This window comes from Anomaloglossus baeobatrachus, chromosome 3 (genome assembly GCF_048569485.1).
Source record: "Anomaloglossus baeobatrachus isolate aAnoBae1 chromosome 3, aAnoBae1.hap1, whole genome shotgun sequence".
Lineage (NCBI taxonomy): Eukaryota > Metazoa > Chordata > Amphibia > Anura > Aromobatidae > Anomaloglossus > Anomaloglossus baeobatrachus.
In genome coordinates, this window is record NC_134355.1 from 549,153,389 (window position 1) to 549,169,327 (window position 15,939).

The 15,939-nt window shown below is 43.5% G+C and overlaps 1 protein-coding gene across 3 annotated transcripts in view; it reads left to right on the plus strand.

The window, feature by feature from the left end:
- The window catches only part of CUL3 (cullin 3), a 343,821-nt gene that overhangs the window by 67,869 nt on the left and 260,013 nt on the right, over positions 1-15,939 (plus strand). For all 3 annotated transcript variants that reach the window (XM_075340816.1, XM_075340815.1, XM_075340814.1), the window contains exons 3-9: positions 4,992-5,105; positions 6,537-6,697; positions 7,664-7,778; positions 10,735-10,963; positions 12,512-12,657; positions 14,524-14,700; positions 14,810-14,980. In XM_075340816.1, the coding sequence (XP_075196931.1) occupies positions 4,992-5,105; positions 6,537-6,697; positions 7,664-7,778; positions 10,735-10,963; positions 12,512-12,657; positions 14,524-14,700; positions 14,810-14,980 (1,113 nt within the window). The remainder of the gene's footprint in view (positions 1-4,991; positions 5,106-6,536; positions 6,698-7,663; positions 7,779-10,734; positions 10,964-12,511; positions 12,658-14,523; positions 14,701-14,809; positions 14,981-15,939) is intronic.

Here is a 15,939-nt window from a genome sequence, read left to right on the forward strand (position 1 = left end):
CGCAGAAAGTGGCGTTTCTTGTTGCAATCACATCGCTTCGGCGAGTGTCTGAGCTGGCAGCTCTGTCATCTAAGGCCCCCTTCCTGGTGTTCCACCAGGACAAGGTTGTGCTGCGCCCCATTCCGGAGTTTCTCCCTAAGGTCGTATCCTCTTTTCATCTTAATCAGGATATTTCCTTGCCTTCTTTTTGCCCTCATCCGGTTCACCGGTATGAAAAGGCCTTACGTTTGCTAGATCTGGTGAGAGCACTCAGAATCTACATTTCCCGCACGGCGCCCATACGCCGTGCCGATGCACTTTTCGTCCTTGTCGCTGGTCCGCGCAAGGGGTTGCAGGCTTCTAAAGCCACCCTGGCTCGATGGATCAAAGAACCAATTCTAGAGGCCTACCGTTCTGCGGGGCTTCCGGTTCCTTCAGGGCTAAAAGCCCACTCCACCAGAGCCGTGGGTGCGTCCTGGGCATTACGTCACCAGGCTTCGGCTCAACAGGTGTGCCAGGCAGCTACCTGGTCCAGTCTGCACACTTTCACCAAGCATTATCAGGTGCATACCTATGCTTCGGCGGATGCCAGCTTAGGTAGAAGAGTCCTGCAGGCGGCAGTGACACCCCCGTAGGGGAGGGCTGTTTTGCAGCTCTAACATGAGGTATTTATTTACCCACCCAGGGACAGCTTTTGGACGTCCCAATCGTCTGGGTCTCCCAATAGAGCGCTGAAGAAGAAGGGAATTTTGTTACTTACCGTAAATTCCTTTTCTTCTAGCTCTTATTGGGAGACCCAGCACCCGCCCTGTTGTCCTTCGGGATGTTTTTTTGTTGTTTGCGGGTACACATGTTGTTCATGTTGAACGGTTTTTCAGTTCTCCGATGTTATTCGGAGTTAATTTGTTTAAACCAGTTATTGGCTTCCTCCTTCTTGCTTTGGCACTAAAACTGGAGAACCCGTGATACCACGGGGGGGTATAGCCAGAGGGGGAGGGGCCTTGCACTTTTAATGTAGTGCTTTGTGTGGCCTCCAGAGGGCAGTAGCTATACCCCAATCGTCTGGGTCTCCCAATAAGAGCTAGAAGAAAAGGAATTTACGGTAAGTAACAAAATTCCCTTCTTTTTGGGATCCATGGCTGTGACGTCTTATTTTTTTGCATCTCGAGCTGACGTTTCTAATGGTACCATTTTTGCGCAGATGCTACGTTTTGATCGCTTGTTATTGCATTTTGCGTAAAACTTGCGGCGACCAAAAAACGTAATCTTGGCGTTTGGAATTTTTTTGCCACTACGCTGTTTACCAATCAGATTAATTGATTTTATATTTTGATCGGGCAGTTCTGAACGTAGCGATACCAAATGTTTTTCTGTTTTATTTGTTTGTTTTTTTAACCCTTTAATTTATATAATATATAATTGCAGAGTTGCCAGACCCAGATCATTAGACTGAGTTCCCTGAGAACTCCAGACCCGCGCCCGGATAATTTTGAAACCACGCGGATCCAGACTTTTACAGTCCAGGTCCGCTAATCACAATTTTTTCACCCATTTAATTTAAAATTTAACCAAAAAAAGCATTGTCAAAAACACATTGAAAACACATTCGTCTGTGGCCCAAAGGGTGCAGTTTTGTGGTGACTACAATACAGCACTGTGCGGACATACCCTTAGTTTGATGCAATAAAGGATGGTACCTGAAGTGTGGTTTTATGAGCCTTTCATGAGCTAATGGGATATCCCCCCCCCCCCCCAATTGAGTCTTTTTTCTTTGTATACTATTTTTGTTGAATGAAACCTACTGTCTATCCTGAGAGCGGTTTTCTATATACAGCAGGTGAAATAAGTATTGAACACGTCACCAAGTTCCTAAGTAAATATATTTGTAAAGGTGCTATTGACGGGAAATTCTCAACAGATGTCAGTAACAACCCATCCGATCTATACAGGCAGAGAGCAAACCATAGATGTACATACTTTTTACCTAATAATAATTTCTCATTATTACAAAACTTAAAATGTGTCAAACATGAACAGAGCTGCAAAAAGCAATGGAAAGTCATTACATTAGCCAAAATCTATCAGTAGTTAGAAAGCAATCCTGCCAGTGAAAAATATCAACCGGTTCAACTGACGGCCTATAAAAAGGGGTCTGATACAAAACTATCTCATGATGGGTAAAACCAGTGAGCTGTCTCAAGACTTCTGCAACCTTATTGGTACAAAACATACTAATGGCTTTTGTTACAGAATTTCTGAACTACTGAAGGACTTGGTGAGCACTGATAAAGCCATAATCCTTAACTGGAAAAAAAAAACACCATAAAGTGGCCAAACCAGGCGCTCCACACAAGATTTCAGACAGGAGTGGAAAGAATTCAGAACAGTTGTCCAAGAGCCAATGACCACCTGTAGAACTAAAGAATCAGCAGGTCATACAGCTAAAGGAAGTATGACTGGACAAAAGTATCAAGACAGTCTTGATTAAAAAAAAAAAATATAAATAAATAAAAATCTGCTACCAGGATGATGATGAACAGAGGGGGCACATTTCAGTAAGGCCATGTGTGCACTAGAAAGTGACTATTTCTTAAGAAAAAAACGGACCCTCTTAAAGAATCCCGCACCCGCAGTAAAAAAACGCACCAAAACCGCGCAACGAAATCCGCATGCGGTTTTACCGTGGATTTTGTGCGGATTTGCTGCGGATTTTCCGCAAGTTGGTCCCAGCGGATTTTTACCATTATCAATGGCAAAAAACGAAGGTACCTGTGGAAGTGACATGCTCATTAATTCCGCAGCAGAAAATCCGTGGGTATAAAAAGTGTGTGTGTGTGTGTGTGTGTGTGTGTGTGTCTGTATGCACACAGCATTTTTTAAAACCCATAGGATTTGCTGGGCAATAACTGCAGCAATGTTAGACACATTTTCTGCAGCAAATCTGCGGTAAATCCCCAGCATGCACATGGGGCCTAAGGCAGTAATCTCAAACACACAAGGATACTCTCAATTGGTTTCAGAGAATGAAAGTAAGGCTGGTTTCACACTACGTCTTTTTAACATCCGTTGAAAACGTTATTTTAGCGGAAGTACGGATCCAGTGCAAATGCGTTTTCATTTCAATGCATTTGCAATGGACTTGCGTTAACATCCGTTCACCTGCGTTTGCGTGCGTTATAGTGTGGATCCGGTGACTTGCAGTTTTTTAACATGTTTCAAAAACGCTACTTGTAGCGTTTTTGAGCTGCGTCAAAATACTGCAAGTCACCGGATCCTGACTAAACAGCATGCGAACGCAGGTGAACGCTGGCGTGCTGATAGACAGGATCCTGCTTTTGTACTGAGCATGCCCAGAAAGTACTGAGCATGCCCAGAACCAGTCTCGCGTGATCTGTCTATCTCTCTCCTCCTCCCTCCCTCACCCCCTCTCTCTCTCTCTCTGTCTTTCCCCCTTCCTCCCCTCCCTCTCTCCCCCACCTGAGAGCTGCGGACACTCGTAACCAAGGTAAATATCGGGTAACCACTTCTCTTAGTTACCCGATGTTTACGTTGGTTACGCGTGCAGGCAGCCCTGCTCCTAGCAGCTGCAGACACTCGTAACCAAGATAAATATCGGGTATCCAAGGCCGATGTTTACCTTGGTTACCAGCGTCTGCAGCTGTCAGAAGCCGGCTCCCAGTCTAGTTTCCCTCACTCCCGATCACATGACTCCAATGCCCGCCCCTAAACATCCAGTGCAGGATCCTGCAAAATAACACATGCGTTTGCATACGTTATTTGCTGTAAAAGCAGGATCCGTACTTCCGCTAAAATAACGTTTTCAACGGATGTTAAAAAGACGTAGTGTGAAACCAGCCTAAGGCTGCTAGAATTGCCAAGCCAATCACCTGACTTTAATCCACTAGAAAATTTATGAAAGGAACTAAAGCTGTGTTCACAGGAGCCATTGGGACCTTCAGGATTTGAGGTTTTTGTGTGAAAGAATGGTCTAAAATCACACCTGAGCTATGTATGCGACTCGTTTCTTCATAAAGGAGGAGTCTTGAAACTTCATCACCAACAGTTTTTTGTATGAAATGTTAAATTTGAGTAAGCGTGTATAATACTAGTTCCCTGTGTCGTTTCTTATTTAAAATGTGGTCATGCAGCACTGTTATGAGGGGGATCTGCTGCTGACACTGTTATAGGTTATGGGGTAATGTCCCTCATCATGGGCCCCTTCCTGGTATACATGTTCCTCATCCTGGTATGTCACTCATCCTGGTGTATATGCCTCCCGTTATGCCACAAACAAAGTATTATTCTCACTATCCCTTCCCTCCTCTGGCGCGCAGTAACTGACTTCAGGGTATAAGAGGGGCAGCGCTTGATGTCAATGCCATATGCCCCTAGTTACATGCCGATGCCAGCTTTACTCATGTGTGGGATTATGGACATGGGAAGCAGTGAATATTCATTTTCTGTAAAACAAACACATGGGATCGTCCCAATTAATGCAGTAAGTCGGTTTCTGGGTTGGTCACTGTGTCCGCTGTTAGAGAAAATATTCACTGCTCTCCACGCCCATCTCTCTGCACCAGCTTCAGTGCCAAGAGGTGGTTGGGATTATAGGTGCGAAAAGTGGTGAATATTTATTTTCTTTAATGGTGGGCACACGTGTTCGCCCCACTCCTGCCGCCGATTTCTTTGTAGTCCGAAAAATCCGGTATAGCACTGTTGCAGTAATCTATTTCTCACTTCTATAGCTCTATGTACTGTCCATATTATTTCTACATCATGTTAGCCTGTAAGACACCTTTTTAAAAGAAAATGGTTGTATGATTTTACACTTTGCAAATATTGTGCAGATATATTTTGTGAGATTTCCCCTCCCTTCCTTAAATTTAACCCTGCACCATTCACTGCATGTGGACTATAAATACACCCTGAGTTTGAAAAAAGTGTGTATTTATGTATATTACAGTAAGCATTGCAATCCAGTGTCCATACAATGTACATTTCTCCTCTTGCAGGTTCGGGACGATGTCTTAAATTCTTTAAATAACAACTTCCTGCAGACTCTAAATCAGGCCTGGAACGACCACCAGACCGCCATGGTAATGATTAGAGATATCCTCATGTACATGGTAAGTGTCCAGCCCGGCGGAGTGGGTACTACAACGTGCACTTGTACATAATATATATTACTAGAAGGAGACATGTTGTTCTGAAGGTTTCTATATATAGGCGGATATCCTATCTTAAGGTACCAAATAGAAACATTCCCTTCTTATTGCGGTCAAACTTATCGGATGCTTATTCGACCAACTGCTTGTCTGTTCATCTACTCATACAGATGAAGAGTGATAATACACATAAGATCCTAATTTATAGGTCCAGATGACGGAAAAACATACTGTAAAAGCTGCCGTGGTCCGAGCTGCACAAGAGACTTCTCTGACAGGCGGGTCTCCCCATTGCCTCTGGCCCGCTCCCCTGGTGTTTTAGGTCTCTATGTGCATGTGTAGAGAGCAACCTGTCACTGGCAGCAGAAGGGGCAAAACTGCCAGGGACCCGCCGTTCAGACTAGTCTGTGCGATTCAGTTCCTGGCGGCTTTTAAATGTTGTTTTCTGTGAAATGCGGCAGCGTTTAGAGTCAACATATCTGGCTGAAATCATACGGCCAGTTCCTTGATGCCTGTAGATCGGGCGGCATGTATCGGCTATCAAGTTACCTTTTAACCAATGGTTTAAAAAAAAAAAAAAAAAAAGGGAATGTGGCATCAGAAAATGCTTTAGTGCGTCAATTATGATTTTAAGGGAGTTGTCCTGTCTATGAGCCCATTGTGGCATTAGATATATCCTCTAGGGCAGTGTTCCCCAACTCCAGTCCTCAAGGCCCACCAACAGTGCAGGTTTTTGGGATTTCCTTAGTATTACACAGGTGATAAGTTAATTACCTGCCCAGGTGATGATTCCAACAGCAGTGCAATGTTATGGAAATCTAGAAAACATGCTCTGTTGATGGGCCTTGAGGACTGGAGTTGGGGAACCCTGCTCTAGGGATCCCTAGATTTGGGGTCTCTATAGTGACCTCTTATGAAGTGATCAAATATGCATAGCTTGCTGAATCTTTGGGGGGGAGGGGGAGACCAGCAGTAATCAGCATGACTTCTCTAAAACTAATGTAACCCTTTAAATCAGTCAAAAGCTTCAGGTGGTTGAGAGGGATATTTGGGTAACTGTGCTTACCGGCATTTTACAAGACTTAAAGGGTCTAGTCTGTGGTAAATGCTGATAATGTGTCTCCTCCGAACACATGCGGTGTCATACTTTGGTTACCCACTGAAGTGCACTAGCCTCTCTGTACCTCAGTAGGTCTGTGTTTGCATTTGTAGACCCACAGAGGCGGTTCCCAGCTGTATTCTGTGTGAATGCTTCTGTGGGAGACTATCTACCACATACTATGCCCTACAGAGGGCCACAACATCATCTTTCTGCATTATTCTGTAGGAATGAATGGGGATGTTTACTCCTAGTTAATGAATTTAGAGTCACGCTGCTGATATTTTTTTCAGGATCGAGTCTACGTTCAGCAGAACAATGTTGAAAATGTTTATAACCTGGGCTTGATAATATTTCGTGATCAAGTTGTACGCTATGGCTGCATAAGAGATCATCTACGGCAGACGTTATTAGACATGATCGCAAGAGAACGGAAAGGAGAAGTTGTGGACAGGTAAATCTTGTGTATAGGGATTCGCACTTTTAATAAGGGGAAAGGTAACACCCAGTTGTTGATTTAACACTAGAAGTCCCAGAGAGGGGTCATTTAACATTTCTACCATTGGAACCCTATGGAGCTCGAAATTTCTGGGACTTCTAGTGTTAAGGCTGAAAGCTGAAATGTGGTCCACGCTTCAGATGGCAGACCCTGCCTGATCACCGGGTCTTCTGCCCTTAGCTTACTGCTTCATAGGCATTTATAATTTTGTATCTTGGCGCATAGTGTGCTGCTCTATTCTCTGCTGTGTACATACTCTTGTTTCTCGACCTAGTAACATGTTTATAATCACTGCTTGTTAGTGGTGTATAAACAGGCCGAAATGACCACATTTGATTGCTCCATGAGTGTCTTCTTGTAGATCATGTGTATAGGGGGAGACATGGACTGCACAGACTTCTTAGTGCTTGTGTGGCCCCAGCCTGTGAGTGCATCGCAGGACACTCAGCTCCCGCTCTGCCAGTGTGATGCGATGTTGTGATCACAGCACAGCCGCTGAGGAGAGGGTGGGCACACTGCTGAGGAGGGGGATGGACTAATCTCTATCTCCTCCATTGTAAGCTGGTGCATATCTCACTACACTCGGCTGTAATGGGAGTGCAGTGCCATGTTTCTCCATAGACTTGTATGGGTGCTAAAAAACAAATCTGATTCCACCCGCAGCATGCTACGATTGTTTTCTCAGTCAGATTAAGGTTGAGAAAAAACCTCGACCCTTTAGAGTAACATTAGTCCAAGCGGAATGCGTTTTTTTTTTATTTTTTTGTTGTTCCTCATTCCACTCACTTAGTTTTACTCGCTGTGTCCTCAGCCTTACAATCAGCCTTTGCACTTTTATGGCCTGTATAGAGTTGGTTTTATTGTAGTTCAGTCTTCCATACCAGCCGTTAAGATATTTATTTTATTTTTTTTATATTACAGAGGAGCCATTAGAAATGCTTGTCAGATGCTCATGATCCTTGGTTTGGAAGGAAGGTCTGTGTACGAAGAAGATTTTGAAGCGCCATTTTTGGAAATGTCTGCAGAGTTCTTCCAGGTATGCAGTCATGTGCACCATTTCATCCTTTAAGAAGCTGTGTTCACATCTTCCATTGGAGGTGTACATCAGGAGGCTTTCCCTGCGTATACCTCCAATGGTTTACTCTTAGGCCAATGTTATGGCATATAGTGGCATGTGTTGCCTAAAGATATTCATGTTTTGCAGGGTGCCTCTATATAGGAAAATCGTGGACCACAGCACTTTATTGTACAGTAGAAATTAGGTTTGTCCGGTATACAAGACCAATAGTAGATTAGAGTTTGTCCACCACTTATACACTGATCACCTATCCTAAGGACGGGTCCTCAATGTCTGTCCGTGGAGCCCTGCCGATCAGCTGTTGCTGTCAGCGGCAGCAGGTTGCCAGAAATGCTCAGTTCTGGAGCTGCCCTGTCTTCCCAGCCGTGGCCACTATCAGAAGACTGGGCAGCTCCGGAACTGAGGATTTCCGGCCACCTGCTGCAGCCAGTACCGAGAGGAGCTGATTGGCGGGGGTGCAAGGTGTCTGACCATGGCCGATCAGACATCAATGACCTAAGTGGGGGCCTATAGATATTTTACGTCTGCGGTTGGAGTTTCTCTTGATACAGAAGCAGTGTGCATGTAACATGAATTTATATGTTGTGTGTATGATTTGAAAAAACAAAAATTTCTTGCTGCATCTCAGAACCCCAGTACAGGTCACTGGTTAATTCCTTGCTTGGAGACTACTACATTTTTACTTATAGGCCATGTGCATGCAGAGTATTTGGTGAGGTTTTTTTACCCCAGCTTTTGTAAGATAAAACCAGGTGTGGGACACAGGAAAAGTATAAGGCTATGTGCGCACTAGAGCAAAATACCCGCGGATTTACCCGCGGATTTGCCGCGGAAATTTCTTGAGAAATGTCTGCAATCTTTGTGCAGACATTTCCCATGAAATTCTATGAGAAAAAAAAAAAGCTGTGCGCACTGGTGCGGATTTTTCTCAAGAAAGTTTTGGTGCGGAAATTTCTCGAGAAACTTTCTTGAGAAAATGAACATGTCCATTAAATCCGCAGGTATCCCGCGGATTTCTGCAGTACAGCCTGCAAAAATCCGCAGGGAACCACCCGCGGGAAAATCGCGGCAATTTCGCGGCAATTCCGCGGCAAATCCGCGGCAAATCCGCATGCGGTTTTGCCGCGGATTTTTTCCGGAGTTCAGCAAATCTTCACTCCCAGAAGTTTCTCGAAGATTTTCTCGAGAAACTTCACATCTCTAGTGCGCACATAGCCTAATAGCTAAAAGTCACCACTTCTGTATTTTTAACCCATTCCTGGTTTTGTCTTGCAAGTACTCAGGTAAAATACTTACCAAACTCTGTGTGCAGATGGCCTTACTGGTGGATTTCTGACACTCCACAAAAACAGAAGGGGTCTGAGCTCCTCTCCGGAGTCTGAAACTTACACAATGGAAGCATTTCTCCAAGGCTCCCGAGCTGCTTCATGCAGGGATGTCTGTAACTGGCAAGACTTGTGCCAAAGTGCTATTAAAATTCATGCAATTACTGGCAGAAAATCATATTATATTTTTTTTTTTTTTTACTTCAATTTTGATTTGTCAGAACTGCCTGGTTTGGAGATGCCTCCTGTCCTCCTTCAGGGCTCATCTTGAAGCCTGAGATTGCAATGACAAGTCGTTTTGTCACCAGTTATTGGGACTTTTAGATATAATTTAGGATCAGGATTACTACCTAAAATGTCAAGAATTATTTATGTGTTAAAGGGTATTCCAGAGGCAGAAAGTGACTTCTACTAACATAAATGGCCAATTGGTGCCTGAATGAACTGCAGCCTCTTCTGTTTTTTCTCTGCACTGCTCACCTCAATCATTCTCAAGACCACACAATCACCTCAGCCGAGCAAGTCCCTCCATCACCTATCTGTATGTGGTCATGTAGGGCTAACGGAACATCCCTGCTGTTTTAGTAAACTCCGTTAATCTCACATAGCCTCTACTTGCGGTGGCTGTAAAAGGTTTCAGCTGTCGTTGCGTTTGGTTGAGTAAAGCAAAATGACGTGAACATATAAGGCCATGTGCCCATGGGAGCTCCTACCTGCTGACTTTTCTGCAGGTTCACGCAGCAACTCCCTGGAATCTACAGCTATCCATTGCTGCGGTATTTCTGTGAAGTTGTTGCAGTAAACCTGTGGAAACCGTGCGGATTATGGGCGGCACGGTGGCTCAGTGGTTAGCACTGCAGTCTTGCAGCGCTGGGGTCCTGGGTTCAAATCCCACCAAGGACACGATCTGCAAGGAGTTTGTATGTTCTCCCCGTGTTTGCGTGGGTTTCCTCCGGGTACTCCGGTTTCCTCCCACACTCCAAAGACATACAGATAGGGACTTTAGATTGTGAGCCCCAATGGGGACAGTGTTCCTGATGTATGTAAAGCGCTGTGGAATTAATAGCGCTATATATGAATAAAATTATTTATTATTATTATTATTATTATTATTATTATTATTATTATTATTATTATTATTATTATTATTATTATTATTATTATTATTATTATTTCGTGCGAAATGCCTGCTGATTTCCCGCCCTGTATCTCCATAGTGGAGGAGCTGGAATTCCGCAGAAAATTCCGCATGAATAATTGACATGTTACGTGCTGCTGCGGGAAATCTGCAGCATTGATACAGCACTCCCCAAATCCCATGGGATAACATGGGGAGTGTTTCTGCTTGTGTAAACCCGCGGATTTATCTAGAAAATCCGCTGGTTTTCCGCAGCAAAATCCGCGGTTACTTTCTCTTGTGGGCACATGGCCTTACGATGATGCTTGCTTTCTTTCAGCACATGTTGTGCTCAGGTTTGTAGCGTTTTTCTTCTGTGCCACACTTCATGGAAACCATTTGTAGAATATCTTCACTTTTAGGCAAGTCGTCTTTAAAGTCACCAAATCCTGACCCAATCTTTTCTCCTCAGATGGAAAGCCAGAAGTTTTTAGCAGAAAATAGTGCCTCAGTGTATATAAAGAAAGTAGAGGCTAGAATTAATGAAGAAATCGAGCGAGTCATGCACTGCCTAGATAAATCCACAGAAGAGCCCATTGTGAAGGTGGTGGAGCGGGAGCTCATCTCCAAGCACATGAAGACTATTGTGGAGATGGAGAACTCTGGACTAGTTCATATGCTGAAGAATGGAAAGACTGAGGGTATGTCACATGTCTTGATCAATTTCTGATGCATTACTTTAGTTCTGATGGCTGATCCCCCTCCCCTCCCCCCCACCGATGAGTGGAGCAATTGTGTGCAAGTGTGACTCCTATGGACAGTAATAGGAGAGGTAGTCGCACATACACACTACTGATCCTTTCACAGGACTGGGAACACTGTTATGATTGGTGCAGGTCGGACCATCAGTGATCATGCATTTTATAATCTATCTTGTAGAGCATATAAACACACATATGTAGAAGAGATCCATTACTCCTACCTTAAGTAGACCACAGCTTCTCAGCCCTTCTTGTGTTTACATATGTTATGACCCCCCTATTTCATCTTGAGGCAAAATAAAGCAAAAGTTTTTGTAATCTGCTACTTGTCAGGTGAAGGTTAGTACTTTAAATGTAACAAGCACACCGGTGGAAATAATAGGTCACCTCTGGCTCGCTCGTTACATAGGTGCAGTTTATGGATTCAGCAGCTCACAAGCTTTCTCCTGAGGCTTAGTTGTGTCTGGTTGTCCACAGCTAGAGTGTGTAGGTGAGGAACCTATAAGGCTATGTGCGCACGTTGCGTACAGTCACTGCAGAAATTTCTGCAGCGATCTGAAGAGCACACGTGCCCTTCAAATCGCTGCAGAAAATGTTCGTAGTGAAAAAAAAAAGCAGATTCCATGCGCTCTGCCTGCAGCTCGTGCCATAGACTGAGCAGGGGCTCCTGGCAAAGGTCCTGGAAGTGACATGTCACTTCTAGAACGCGCGCTTCAGGCAGCAGCAGAAGCGCTGCGCTCTAAGACGCCACGTGCGCACGGCTCCTGCACAATCTCCATACATCCATCTCCATCTACAAAGCGCAGCGTAACTGCATGTAATTACGCAACGTGCACACACAGCCTAACATGGAAACTACAGCAGAGAAAGGAGTTATCGGCATTAAAGCTCCTGTTCTACAAGTTTCCAGTCTGCCTCTAGAAATGACATTGAGAGGAAAGCAATTCACTGACCATTTTACTTATTACTTGAATACAGAGAAATTGAAAGGTTATAGTTTCCCTTTTTTTCTTCTGGTTAGCACTGGCTAGAAGGAGAGCAGATCACATTAATAAGAATAAGTGTTTGTAAAAGTGTGACTGCGCCCTCTAGTGGTCATTACACCGAATACACATTATTAGAATTAGAGGTTGAGAACTGTGCAGAAGCTGCTGGACACATCTACTGCTCATCCTATAGGAATGCACCATGGTATCAACAGCAAAAACAGGAGTGATTATTCCCCAACCCCCCATAAATGTCCTTCAGTGCCTGATTGTCAGCACCCATTAGAAGCTGTTGTCTCTGCCAGCAAACCGTGATGGGCATCAGGGCTGGATGAGATGTTAAATTGCAGGACTGGTGAAGTTCTCTCCTACCACTGGTTGAAAGGCGGCTTCTCATGGTGACCCACTTGTAGGGTAAAAGTCTTTTCCCTTTAGGGGGCAAACAAAGATTTGTTTCTTTTTCATCCCTTATATTGTGTTTCTCTTTGATGTTTGCTTTCAGATCTAGCGTGCATGTACAAGTTGTTCAGTAGAGTCCCAAACGGCTTGAAGACAATGTGTGAGTGCATGAGTCTATACCTCCGAGAGCAGGGGAAAGCGCTGGTCTCTGAAGAAGGGGAAGGAAAGAATCCTGTTGATTATATACAGGTTGGTATACCTGGTGATAATTGGTCGGTCTGCAGAAACTGACATTTTAGCCTTTTCCTCTACAATCTTCTTTTTCTCATTTTATGTGAAGCAGATTTTCCTACTAGAGCAGTTCTCTTTATAATATGGGTGAACCTTTTCTGTATGAACTTGGACACCCCACCTGTCGGTATGAATTACATAGAGACCTTCTATTAGTGCAGTTTGCTAGTAAAAGTATAACGTGCATGGCTTATCTTAACACTAGAAGTCCCTGGAATTTCGAGCCCCATAGGGTTTCAATGGTAGAAATGTTAAATGACCCCTCTCTGGGACTTCTAGGGTATTCACATGCTATAAAGTGGTGGCACATAATTTGGCTATCCCATCACTGTATGCTCAGGAGAGATTCAAGATCGGGAACCCTAGTGATCATTAAGATGAAGAAAGGCAGCACTAATTCTGCTGTGGGTTTATTTTTTTCTCTGCACAGCGATGCTACTAGTCACCCAAGAAACTACAGCCAACCCCATTTGCATGAATAGACCTGTGCTGTAGTTCTCTGCAAAGGCTTGGAGAGCGGCTGTGATGGTGCCTGATTATGCAGTCACTAGTCATAGCCAGAGGGGAGAGTAGTCGAACCCTGTCCCTGGCCGGTTCTTCTCTGCTGAAGGTGATGGACAGGTCTCCAGATGTGCTCTTGAAGGAGAGACCTGTCAGTCACCAGGAGCAGCGCTGGTAAGAGTCGGCCGGGGGAAAACCATACTAGTCTAAACTTGGCTGTGGTTTCTTGACAGACCTTTAAAGTTTATTTTCTCTGAAATGCTGGTGTGTTTCGGAGAATAATATGCAGGGTAACAGATTAATACCAAGGCACGGAGTAGGAGGGAAGAACTATTTTTCTCTGTATTGTGTATTAGAAGCTTCCTATCTTCACATGCACTGAAAAGATTTATAATTGGAGGCTCTGTCATGGCTCTTTAAAACCCCTTCACACCACGCCTATTTTCTGTTTCCTCCCCTGCTTTCAAGAGCCACAACTTGTTTTTTTTTTTTTTTTTTCTCCCCATGTTAGTATTGCCTTATGAGGGCTTGTTAGTTTTATTTTTTTTTTTTCTGCGGGAAGAGTTGTACTTTTTAAATGACACCATTCTTTATACCATTTAGTGTACTGGAATATGGGGGGAAAAAAGTTCCAGGTGTGGTGGAATAACAAAAAAAGGGGCAATTCTACAATTGTTTTCTTATTTACCGGGGTAACTGTATGGTAAAACTTCTCCAGGTCAGTACGTAGATACCAAACGTGTAGTTTTTTGTTTTGTTTTCTTTCATTTAAGTATGGGGGGGGAATCAAAGTTTGTTTAAAAAAACAAAACAAACTTTTTTTGGCATCATATTCTGAAAACTGTAACATTTTTATTGTTGGGGATCTGGGACTAAGTGATGGCTTATTTTTGCGTCCTAAGCTGACGTAGGTGGGTAGATATGTCTTGATTTTGCCTTTTTTTATTGTATTTTATTATTCAGTCGGCATTGACAAGAGGATCGTAATCACAAATCTGTCATCAACTGACCCCTGTCTTTCATGCCGACCCATTGGCGCCTCAAAATCACATCACTGATGTGCCAATGAGAGCAGATAGGGACACACAACTCTGCTGGTGCCTATCAAATCCTGCACGTGGCAGCTGATTAAATCAGCTGTCTGGTAAGGGGAAAGATCAATGGAAGTGACACGACATATGACGGAAATATACTTCACATGTCATGAAGGGGTTAAAGAATGCACCTTAACATTTCTCTATGGTGGTTTCTATATTCTAATTGTGTATTCATACATTATATTTTCTTTCCTCTTTTTTTTTTTTTTAATTTCACTTTTTACAGGGTCTTCTTGATCTGAAGAGCAGATTTGACCGGTTCCTTCAGGAATCTTTTAGTAATGACCGTCTATTCAAGCAAACCATTGCTGGTGACTTTGAGTATTTTCTTAATCTGAACTCCAGGTCCCCTGAATACCTTTCCTTATTTATCGATGACAAACTGAAAAAAGGAGTCAAAGGAGTAAGTGTTCTTAGGCAATGGCTTAGTAGATGATGAGCCCCAGTTGGGAGGGGGTTGGCAATCTGCGTTTCATTCCTATATCTTGACATAACCCTTGTATTATTAACAGCTGACAGAACAGGAGGTAGAATCCATACTGGACAAAGCAATGGTCCTGTTTAGATTTATGCAAGAAAAAGATGTTTTTGAGCGTTACTACAAGCAACATCTGGCCCGAAGACTTCTCACCAACAAGAGTGTGTCTGACGACTCGGAAAAGAACATGATCTCTAAGCTGAAGGTGAGAGGAACGGATTGTGGTGGACGACTGTCATTTAGTTAAAAGTGGTTTTCCAGTCTCATGATATTGATGAGAAATCTGCATAATTTTCAATATCCGCATCTCCAGCAACCCTCTGGTCAGCTCTGTTTATATCCAGCCACGAGAGCTGAAGACTTCTGTTCACTGTGTGATGGCCACTGCCAAGAACTATAGATCAGCTCAGATTGCAAAGCATGCAAGTAGGAGAGGCAAAGAATGGATGTAGCTGCTCCAAAAGTATGAGAGCATATACTGTGTACTGGTATTAACACAGCTTTTATTGGTCTTTACTATTTTTCTTTAGGTTTCAAAGACTGTGGGGGGGGGGGGGGAGGAAGGCACATAGGGTCTTACCTCATAGATTAAAAAAAAACAACAGATATTGTTAATAAAGGTGCAATCACCTGTAGGGGGTTGTGAAAAAGTCAAACACCTACAATTGCATAATCATGCATGGAGATGGCCACAGCCCCACAGAAATGGACAAATTTTCAAAGGAAAAACTGGGGTCACCGCCACGCTCATCACCAATGCAGGCCGGAATTATTAATCAGTGTTTTATTGCAGGCACATATACAGGTCAACGCGTTTCAGGGGTCTCTGCCCACTTCTTCAGGACACTATAGTAATGACAAGGATAGTGTACAGGAAAGCGGTGTGAGCAGGTGTGTATATACTCCTGGATGTACACGTCATCTGACCTCCCAGTTTAAAAAAAAAAAAAAAATGGTGGGATCCTTATTAGTCCACAGAGCAGGAGATAAGACATTACAATTTTCTTAATGTATGTTTTAAAGAAAATGAAAGAAAACTAAGAAAATTGTAATATCTGTTATCTCCTGGTCTGTGGACTGATAAGGATCCCACCACTTTTTTTTTTTTTTAACTAGAGGGAGGTCCAATGACTTGTACATCCAGGAGTATACACACACCTGCTC